The sequence below is a fragment of the Pieris napi genome, chromosome 18 (assembly GCF_905475465.1).
Source record: "Pieris napi chromosome 18, ilPieNapi1.2, whole genome shotgun sequence".
Lineage (NCBI taxonomy): Eukaryota > Metazoa > Arthropoda > Insecta > Lepidoptera > Pieridae > Pieris > Pieris napi.
This window is the reverse complement of record NC_062251.1, coordinates 9,305,630-9,317,278: the sequence shown is the minus strand read 5'-3', so window position 1 is coordinate 9,317,278 and position 11,649 is coordinate 9,305,630. Positions and strand designations below refer to the sequence as shown.

Sequence of the window (11,649 nt, the reverse complement as noted above, 5' to 3'; positions counted from 1 at the left end):
TTTGGCCTCTAAATAGCTTAATCCTACAAATCGCGTGCATTTCAGATGATACCATCTAATACACTTGTCACAGCCAATGTTTTTCTCGTCGTCGTCTTCTACATCTGAAATTAGTACATCATCACATTCAGGACATTTCACTCGTTCCACGGCTGGTAAATTTTCTTTCTCAATTTCCACATTTACCGTCTTCTTAGTGACTTCTTGAAGAGGATGTATTTCCTTTTTTCGTTTCGGTGCAGTTTTACGAACCGTTTGAGAATGTTTTAAAGTTTTTTTCTGTTTTTGTTTTTCTAGTCGTTCTAACTTTCTTTTTCGTATTGCTTCCTGCTTTTAATTTTTGATCTGCTCTTTATTTTCATAATACTTTCTCCATGCAGCAGACGATATGGCTGCTGGAGTTCTTTGATTATCTTTTCTTGCTTTGTTAGAGATTTCTGGCAGCATCAGGTGATTTTTAAATGGATCAGATGTTTTTTTAGTTGTAATTCTCCAACAACTGCAGAAGCTGGTGGTACTCGAGGAGGTAGTGATACAACTGATGCTGAATGAATTGAAGAAGTCAAAGCCGGTTCTGGCGATTGTTCCTTAGGTTTTTTTTCAACACTAGACATAGTGGGCGATGATGCAATATCTTCAAGCGGTAGAATTAGAAATTCGTGTAAGGACACGAGAGAGCCGACGTCGAGGTAACTGCCAGAAAGATGTAACGTCGAAAGGGACAAGTCATGAAAGGAATCGTTTTTGTTGGTATCGAGAGTTGAATTATCTGGATATATCAATATATATAGCAAGTATCCTTCACAGATCGGGCCATACGCTTTTAGGAATAGCTAGGGGAGATCGGGTCCAGTGCTTGCAGGGATGGATCACCATCCCTTCTTTTGAACGCATGGACCCCTGCTTCCCCGCTTGGGTACTCTTTAGGTGGCGAGGATTTGACGGGCCTGCGGCTTTTTCCAGAGCTTCGGCCCTCCTCCAATATAGAATAGAAACATAAATTTTAACTAAATCCAAATAGTACTTATTTATTTACTTACCTCTTTATTTCCAATAGTACTTATAACATCAGTTGTATTACTACATGTTTTTAAAATTTTTGGGCAATATTTACATTTAGCAATGCCCAATTTATTGTCAACATCGCATCGCAACGTCGCTTTTTTGGTTGTTGACATTGTTAAAAACAAAACTTTTAAAAGTGTAACGATAATTGCGGCCAGACCGTCGGGGTCGCCAACCCAGTTCGTTTTTTCGGGTTTTGAGTAGGGCTCGGAAATTATACCAATGTTGATATTCCACTGCGCCAGACTCTGGTACAGTAGGTCTTGTGCAGCAGCGCAGTGGTTAAGGTTGCTCTGAAGAAACGGTAGGGCCATGTTAATTTGCTGCGGTTTCTATTTTTACCCGGTCGTCATGGCCGTTACTGGCCAATTTATCGTGTGCAACCAGCACTTGTTTGGCTGCTTTGGTCAACGCCGGTAGCGATCCCGGCAGGACTCTAGCGGCCAGTTGCACTCCTGCGGTGTCCGTAACACCAATGAGTTCCTCAAACTCACTGATGGCACGACCACCACGCAGGTAGGACGACGGCAGATTGGTACCATCGCGCGCGATGAGACGACTAACAATAGCACATCCGACTGTGCCGTAGGCGTCATCCGGGACCTCCAGAACAACCTTACGGTTGACCAGCACCTCGAACTTCGACCGCGTGTTGCGGTACGTGCATCCTCGGTCACGGAGGATCTGCTCGTATGTGACCGTAGAAACTCCGAAGACGCGTGCTAGCATTCTTTTGTCCCCTTCGCGGACTGCGACTGCTACGTTTGGTTCATCTAATAACAGGGCTAAACTGTCAATCTCTTCTGTGGTATCCACCACAGAAGATAATAATAATCTAATAATAATCTTTATTTTCTTCTCTCACATACATAAGGTTTTTATGATTAAACTAAGATTATAACATTAGGAAGTGTATGTGAGAGACTGGTCTCTGTAACAGGAGACCTGAGTGACAGATAACCAGCCTCTCCACCACCGGACCGGAACGCGTACAATCATGTCATTGTCAAAGGTTACAATAGAAGAAAATAAGTATTAAGTGCTAAAGAAAACATTGTAAACGGAGTCTTAAAAATAAATTTGGTGTGTGTTTGTGTGTGTGTGTATGTGTGTGTGTCTCTCTCTCTCTAAGTGTGTGTATGCGTGCGTGGGTGTGTGTATATGTGTGGGGGAGTGGGTGTGTTACAGAATGACAGTTATTAGATCCTCTGTTTCATCATAACTCAACGTCTTCAGCCAAGTAGTAACCTTGAGATTGACGTCTTTATTTTGCCTTGACAAATCATTCTCTGTTAAATGCCTATCAAACTTTTCCTTCAGCTCTACCTTATCGTTTTCTGTGGCATTACTATATGATGTACAATCCTCACACTGATCTTTTTTCGGTTGGAAAAAGGGAATATTGAATTCTTTGTTAATGATCCTGTAATACGTAAGGTAATTGGCGCTTGGTAAACTTTTTGACTGACAGTCGAGTTCGTAATCCCTATGTTAGTCTGCTACAGTTTTGCCGCCATCAATATAAAGCCTTTTTGTGTCTGCACGGCAGTAGTGACTATTAATCTTTGGGATTGAGTTGATGTGTCCAATAATACCTCTTTAATAGCCGGATCTAAATGAACATGTTGGCTGTGTTTACCACGATTATCCAAATCTAACATGCCACATGAATTCTTCTTCTTTTGAAGAACAGTTCGGATAGAGGCATCAGTTATATCTAGGGTAGCTTTAAAAATACTTATACTACACACTCGAATTCTCTCATTATAAACGGTCAAATAAAAATCATTGTTTTTCCCCCGGTTACTGTTATGCATCTTGTATGAATATCGTGGTTCAATGACGGAAAGATGGCGTGAAATAAAATCTCGTTACCTTTGCAGATCTCCCATGCCCCAAAAGCATTCAAAAATTTCTTTGCGTTGTGATTCTGTAATATTCACATTTATTATAAAACTGTCTACAGTTTTATCTATACTGTCGTCCAGTCTATTTAATTTTTGTTCCTCTTTTATTACGTGTTCAACACAGTACTTCCATTTTAACTGATTTATATTATTAAGTCCTTCTTCAAGCAACCTTTTCACATCAGCCATTTTAAAGTTGTATTATCTCTTGCCACATGGCCTTTTACATCAGCCCAGACTAGCTCAATCGGATTGAGCTCGCAGTGGTAAAACTTCAATCCCAGACTGTTTAGCCATTTCGTCGGTCACGTAGGATTGGTATCTTTCCTTTAAATTTTTAACTTTTTCTAGTAATTCTGATTTCGTCTCCTTAACTTCAAATGTTATTTCTTTTGAAGATAGCCAATCTTGGATGGCTTGCTTTTTCCTCTTTTTTAAGGAGAGTGACGGAGTGCGACACGAATCGATATATTTTTACGGTAACATAGAACTTCGTGTCAATGATCGCTTTTCCGCTAGGCTGAGAAATACACTATAGAAATTGTTGAATTTTTTTCAGAACTCATTTCTTCCGTAACGTCCTTAAAAAAATATAAAATCTGGTTTGATAATGACATAATTTCTATATCATCATTATTTATCTCGGAGTATTCTAATGTAATTACAGACATAATACTTTTTTTGTTACGAGCACTCGAGAAAACATATATAGAGTTGAGTTCCAGCGGGTTACCACGTCTTGCTTAAGCTTCAACTCTTTTTCCTCTAATTGTTTTTGCTTAGTTTTAAATATTTCCGACGCAAGTGGACTTCGTCTCAATGTTCTATGCTTTTAATTTTAATCTGCGTGGATTTAATTTCTTTTAAAGCCAACTGTAGCATTATATTTAAAATATGAGCAAAACATAGAATCTGCTTCCACATAAGTATTCTTATCCGTTGTTACAGCTACAATCTGATTTGTGATATTCCAGTCCTTACAGATTCTCATTATTTCCGAAAATTGATAACATTCTAATACTTTTGATTCTAGTTCAGTTTTATCATTAAGGAAATGAGCTGTAAGTGCTATGTAGTGTTCGTTTGGCTTTGAAATCCATCCATCTGTTGTTAAAGATATGAATTACAATCTAGCCTATACAATAATTATGGCTAATAAGTAATATTATGTTGACTTATTTTCTACAATACTAGTGAATAGATTAAGTAACTAAAGTAATGTTCATTAACAGTGCTAGTGTTATATAATGTTTAGACACTATTTTCGTGTGTCCGAGTTACCGCACTTGCACTTATATTCACTACACTTTTTAACTCAAAAGGTTTACTACTCTTTATGCGTTTTATTCCTGTTGTATCAAGATGTTTATTGCCTCAACATTTACATGGCTATGTAGCCTGTTTAAGTGAGCTAAGGCAAACTGTTTCCCCGTATTGAGAATTGTATCCATATTAAGTAATCCTCGTGGATACTTTTATTTTTAATATACCATGGTGCATTGACAATGCAGTGCAATGACAATTAGCTCTTGTTGGTGTTTAAGAAGGCCACTTGCGTTTCAGGCCATAACTTTTAGAATGTTGGTAATTTTTGGGCATTATGTAGTATTTTTACTTCTTGTATTATTTTGTTCTAAAAGACATTATTTCGTAGAAAGCTTCTAAGAAGTTAAGAATTCTGTCCAGTTTAAAATAAATAAAATTACGGAACGCGTTACTTTCAACAATATTTAGAGGCAAATAAGTTTTACAATAAGGTCGGCTAAGGTAAGGCTGTTCAGATTTTTTGGCATACGTTGGTTTAAACAAAAGGGTTAGTTTTGTATTAGTTATTTCACTGGTTTTTCTATAGTAGTTCCAAATTTAAACAAGCGGTGTCCAAAGCAATATTTAGTTCCGTCAAAGAGTTTTCAGGCTGCGAACTAGCACGCAGTGAAGGGCAAAAAGTAAAAGGCTGTGGAAGGAAGACGGGGTTTTTTGATTTTCCGACAACAAGCAATTGAAGTTTATGAGTTCCAGCCGCATTTGCACAAGGCATGAATGTCACTCATCTTCATCATTTTCCTTCCGGAAGCCGACGACTCATTGCCAGAGGCTAATGTATGATCTGGCAAATAATCGCCAGTACAAACCAGATTCGTCAGCATTGTAAACCTGTTCCGCTGTTAAATTTTTTTCTCGAATAACTTTCTGTAACTCTAGTTGGAATGGTCCGATAGCGGCTTCATCATGACAGCTTTTTATCGGTCATTTTTAAACGTCTTATTCCGTGGCGTTTTTTAAACTTGTCTAACCAGCCCCGGCTTGCATTTAATCCGATATTGGAGTTTGTAATCTGGCGATGAAAAATTCGAGCTTTCTTACAAATCATATCACCACTTACAGGAACATGCAATCGCCTTTGTTGCAAAAACCACGTAAACAAAGCATCTTCTAAAACAGGATTTTACGATTGCTTCAGTGTTTTTCGTACACCGGGACCACGTTCTGTTAGGCTAACAAACTTCAAGAGTTTGTCTTTGTTTTTCTTTATGTCGCCTACTGTTGACCTGCCAATCCCAAACTTCCGAGCAATGACAGGGTATCTGTCACCCTTATCTAACATTTCTATAATCCTCAATTTGTCTTTTATTGTTGGCGGCGCGGGTTGTTACTATATAAAACTTTATACCTATAAACTAAGTACATATTTGAATTGGTTATATAGTGGACTGTATTTTTTCTTATTGATACCTAATATGATTGCTCAATAATGGACAATGGGAAAAAGAAAGAAAGGATGTCGGCACAGTACCTTCAACCTCGCGGCTTCTTCTTGTGGCTTCTTCTCGTGGCTAAATTCCTTTATTGTACATCAATGAACCATCACTTTCACAAATTAGAATCAAGTTAAAGTTTAATGAATTTAAATATAGTTTAAGTTTATAATAAAAAATTAAATGTTTAAAAGGAAGCGGTGCGAGCGTGCGGTGAATAAACAACCATATCGCGGGTCATCAAAATTGTCACTAATAATTAATTCTTGTTGGAGACTCATCATCGTGCGCGCCACCTATAGCCCGTTCCGGAACCTATAACCTTCATAGGATTGGGACATAAAATAGGTGGGTGATGAGATATGCGTCTAGGAACTATTAGGATGGGTATATTGAGCAACCATTATTTAAAAATCAAATTATTATAAAATAAGAATCCGGCGCAACCATTCCCCCGGGTTTGAAGGGTTGCCTTCAAGAAAAACTAGAAAGTAAATGAATAGCGATATGAAAAGGGATCTAAAGAAAAGTTTATTAAAGTAACTAACTTAACTAACGACTTATACAAATGTAAACTAACTAACCTAACTAATGACCTATACAAATGTAACTATTCGCTAGGTAGGGGACAGAGACGTACTACAGGACGTAGATCGTCATAGGACCTGACGCCGTGCGAACGCGGACCACACGTGTAACACCGTTTGAACCAGGGAAAACTTCCTCCACTATTCCTAACGGCCAGTGGAGCGGCGGTGCATTGTCAACAATAACTATTACAACATCGCCGTGAGAAATTGGCTTAGCTGGCGTGTTCCACTTGTTCCGCATTTGCAATGTATGAAGGTAATCAGACTTCCAGCGCTTCCAGAAGGACTGCACTAGCTTGTCAACTAACTCATGACGCGAAAGCAAATGTAATCTATCTTCTTCGATTTCTCTAGCTGGTAGATACTTTAGCGGTGTTAAGTTTAAAAAGTGAGCGGGTGTTAACGCGAGAGGTTCCGATGGATCATTGGATAGCGTGCGACACAGTGGCCGCGAGTTCATCACTGCCTCGATCTGTGCAAGTACAGTGCTGAACTCCTCGAAAGTTAGAATTTGATCACCTATCACCCGGTATAAATGAGCTTTAAGGCTCTTAATATTGGTCTCCCAATTGCCACCAAAATGACTAGCAGCTGGAGTCTTTAATGACCAATCAATGCGAGTTTCAGCTAATACGTGACCAAACTCAGAGTTAAAGTGTTTTGAAACTAAGAAGTCGTGTAACTCCGAAAGCGTGCGCTTTGCGCCTACGTAATTAGTGCCGTTATCTGAGTACACGCGAGCCACGGGACCACGGCGTGATAGAAAACGCTTAAAAGCTGTAGAATGTTTACGTGGTGCCATGATGTTAGCGAGCGCGCTTAATTGACACTACGTATTACACGAAAGGCGATAAACAAAAGACTGACGGCGTCGCATCGGCTCATGCCTCCCCCGCGAATCCCATTGCCCGGCCGGATTACAGCGATCACCGAACAAGCGGGAGTCCGGATTACCGAGGCCCTACTGTAATTATTTTTTTGTGTTTTAAATGTTTTTTGCCAGCGAGGTTTCAAAAATTCATATCTTTTTTTGTTATAGGTATTTTGCAGTTATTTTTTCTATAAAATTATTTGCGTTTGTGTTTTATCTGTTTGACTATCCAGTCCTCCAAATTTTAATCCTTCTTGAAGTAATTTTTTCACGTCGACCATCTTAAATGTAGTATTGTTTCTTGCTACATACCCTTTGTCATCTGCCCAAACCAACTCTATAGGATTTAACTCGCAGTGGTAATCTTAATACCTCCACACCAGCTGCCGTCGCCATTTCGTCAATCACGTAGGACTGATATTGAGTTTTAACATTTTTTTCTAATAATTGAGCTTTTGAGTCATTGTCCTCAAAAGAAATGTCCTTTGAAGATAGCCACTGCTGAATGTCATATTTTTTCCAGCTTGTTACGGGGGTTAACTCCTGACGTCTTGAGCTGGTAGCTGGCATTATCCATAACTACTATAGAATTTGGCTCAAGTTTAGCCCAGATAAGCCTGAAACTAAAATTTTCTGAAAATTTTGAAAAAAGTTACATTATTTAGTTTATTAGATCTTATGCAACATAAAAAAAATTAAGTGTAAGGCTTTCAGGGAAACAGCCGTCCTATATGTAGGACAGTAGGATAATAAGAGGAAATAAAAGACCATTTATGACAAAACAGAATGTAATCAAAAAGTGTAGTTTATTAGATAACTATTGATTATATTACCCATTGTTATATGTAATTTACTAGATTAACACTATTTATGAATGATATGTTTCAAAACACTTGACACACACTCCAACATCACATTTCTTGCAACGTGTCAAACATTTTTTGTGACATTGACGACAGTGTGTTTGCTTCGATTGAGGAATAACCAGATGATTCATTTGGTCTTTACGACTATCAGCATGTTCATGATGGGAGGGTCGGCTAGGCCCTCTTTTGGCATTTTTTCTGTTTGATTCAATCAAAGCAATTGCTACCCTTCTGCGAAAGCCAAGATGATCCAGTTTTCCATGATTTAGGGTGCTTACATAAAGAAACAGGTTTCCGGTACAGACAAATCTGTACGGGTCGGTACCGATCAGCGCAGGTATAATATTTCAATATAATCCTATTCACTCACTTATAAAGAAACAGGTTGTAACTTGTCGGTGCCGACTACCTGGACCGTGCCATACGGGTTTAAGCATTTACTGGTGTAGGGTGTGTTTAATAATATTAAAAATGGATTTGGATAACGAAGTTTTGATAGCCTTAGTGTTTGATAAACAATGTTTATGGGACAAAACTCATAAGTTCCACAGCAACAGAAATGTTACAGATAAGTGTTGGAAAGAGATCAGTTTGGAAATGAAACAGGATGGTGAGTACTTTCAATGATCAGTTCGATTTATTTTAATTTTGTAGTTATAAAATATTAATAATAAAGTATTACCCAATTTAATTATATAATAAGTGATTATGTTTGAAATATTGCACAAAATTATTTCTGACGTTTGTAGCAACATTACTAGGCGGACTCAGTCTTTGATTGTGCCATCTTCGTCTAACAATATTTACCGAAGTCAAGTTTCGCTCAAAACCCTCTTTATCAATAATTATATTGTGCAACAAACACATAGTTTTTACGATCTTATCAGCTAGTTGAATATCCGTTTCGATGCTTTTAGATAACAAACGCCACTTTGAGTATAATCTACCAAATGCACATTCCACTGTTTTTCTCGCTCGGGACAAGCGACTATTAAAATTTTGTTGGTCCACTGTTAAATCACGTCCCCCAAAGGGTTTCATTAAATATGTTTTTAAAGGATACGCTTCATCAGCTAAAAATACGTAAGGAACAGAGACTTGGGTATTAGGCAAATAAGCGGGCGATGGAATATCTAATTCTCTTTCATTTAGAAACTGATACAAATCTGATGCTCTAAAGGTACCGCCATCACTCTGTTTACCATAGCCCCCGACTTCTACCATTACAAATTTATAATTGGCATCGGCTACTGCTTGCAGTACCACAGAAAAATATTTTTTATAGTTGTAAAACATAGATCCAGATTTTTTTGGGCACATTACGCGCACATGTTTACCGTCTATACAACCTATGACGTGAGGGAAATTCCAAATATTATTGAAATCATTAGATATTGAATAAAATATATCTCTGGTGGGTGTAGGCATATGTATGGTATACAGTTCCTCCCATATTGCTAGAACCGTCTCTTCTATAATTTTTGTTAATGTTGTTACTCCTATACGAAAATTTTTTGAAAGCGATTTGAATGATTCTCCAGTTGCAAGATATCTGAAAATAAAAACACATTTAACTATTACACCCTGAATACAGAATGTAAAAAAAGCAAAAATTAACGCTAAATCGTGGGAGGGATGATTCTGCTCATTATTTTATGAGACAGTCAGAGGTCAAATATAATTTTGTTGTTGTAAACATCGGGTTAAATTAATTTAAAAATAATTATTTCTTGCCAGGGTTCTATATGTATAAGACCCAACCTGATAATTGGGATTTAAATAAATAATTATTTTTAAATTGATTGAACTGGAAAGAAATTATACATAAATATTTACCTTGATATTTACAACAATAAAATTGTATTTGACCGCTGTAGGAAAAAGTTTTTACATATCAGTACTTTTTTGTTTCAGAAAGTAAAATAAGAAAAAGATGGAGATATCTAAGGGATCAATTTGCGGTAGAGTTAGGAAAAATTTCACCTTCTCGCTCTGGAGATGAGGCAACTACAGTATATCCCAAATGGCCATATTTTAAACCCTTACTTTTTCTCAAACCTATGGTGAAGGCGCGGCTAACCACTGGAAGTTTGACGCGACAAAGATCTCATTCAAATAGTGCTGTGAGCCTTGATAGTGAAACAGAATACACCCAAACTACAAATGACCATGATTGTTCTCTTTCACCTGGACCAAGCAACATGGAAGATAATGATGCGAGTGACCAACCAACAGTGTCTCCTGCGATGCCTGTTTCAAAAATCGCTTTGAAAAGGCCGAAGAGAACAATCAATGACAAATTATTGGACATTGAGCATCAAAAACTTAAATTTTTACAAGATAAGGAAAAATCCCGACAGAATAGAACAACAGATGCAGACAACGAACATATTTTATTTTTTAAAAGCCTAATACCACACATTGAAAAAATTCCACAGCACATGCTACTTTCTTTTAGAAACCGCATTCAAAGCGTCGTCGACGAGTTCGCGTACCAATCTTTGCAATATGGTAACCCTAGTTCGATGTCAAACTACTCTCATTTAAGTAATGTTTCCCGTAATAGTACTCCAGAGACCTGCAACGAAATAACTCTTCCACAAACTTCGAGTGACAATATTGCTGTTATAAGCAACCAATTAGCCACAGAAGAATATATTTTTCATTGTGATTAAAACTACTTACAAATAAAACATACTAGCCTACTGAATGAATAAAGGTCAAGGAATTTTTTTGAACATTGGCTGTGGACACCCCGATTATAAGCGGTATAGAAGACATTTCATTTTGAAATTATACCACCCAGTACCTATATTACGCATATTTTTATACTAATAAATATTATTCATTACTTACCTAATAGTGATAACGAGTCTTTCTTCAGGTGAAATTGGTTGAACATGCCAGTTACACCATTTCTTAATTAAGCGATGTTCGATTAAATTTAATATGTAGTAAAATGTTTCTTGAGTCATCCTTGTATAATCATAAAACTCCTTTTCATCGTCCTTTATATCTTTTAAGAATAAATGATAATATGTTCCATATTTAGTTCTTTTTCTGTTAATATCAGATACACTAACTGTTCTTCTCTTTCTATATTTGACGTAAGTACTTTCTAAAAGTAAAAAATCTTCGTCCGACGAACTGGAGGCCATGATTGTCACTAAGGACAGATTCACCTGTTTCTTTATGCGAGTCAACACTGTACCGATCGGTACCGACCCGTACAGATTTGTCTGTACCGGAAACCTGTTTCTTTATGTAAGCACCCTAAAGCAAGCGGCCTCGTGAACAGTGTTGCCAACTCTATTAAAGCAAATGTCGCCAGACCGAAGGTTAAAAAGTCGCTAGATGATGAAAGTTTGTTTGGTAAGAAGAAAAACCTAAAAAAAACGTATTGAAACACAATACAAAAACATTATAAGGGATGCAACGGGCGGCCTTATCGCTAATAAGCGATCTCTTCCAGGCAACCCTAGTTAAAGAGAAAAACTAAAAAAAAAAGAAACATGATGCGTGCGAGAAGTGCAGAACCAAATGTTATATAAAAAATATATATATATATATATAGTACCTTAATCTAAAGTAATA

The 11,649-nt window shown here is 37.3% G+C and overlaps 1 protein-coding gene and 1 long non-coding RNA gene across 2 annotated transcripts; one reads left to right on the top strand and one right to left on the bottom strand.

Moving 5' to 3' along the window:
• Positions 1 to 8,561: 8,561 nt before the first annotated feature.
• On the top strand, positions 8,562 to 10,779 carry LOC125058586. The gene is made up of 2 exons (XR_007118441.1): positions 8,562 to 8,665; positions 9,970 to 10,779. It is a non-coding gene; the product is annotated as an uncharacterized LOC125058586 (long non-coding RNA).
• Positions 8,671 to 11,213, bottom strand: LOC125058578. Its single transcript, XM_047662688.1, has 2 exons — positions 10,912 to 11,213; positions 8,671 to 9,607 (listed from the first exon to the last, which is right to left on the bottom strand). The coding sequence occupies exons 1-2, from the start codon at positions 11,211 to 11,213 to the stop codon at positions 8,743 to 8,745; spliced, it is 1,167 nt and encodes a 388-aa protein (XP_047518644.1). The 3' UTR covers positions 8,671 to 8,742.
• Between the last annotated feature and the right edge of the window lie 436 nt (positions 11,214 to 11,649).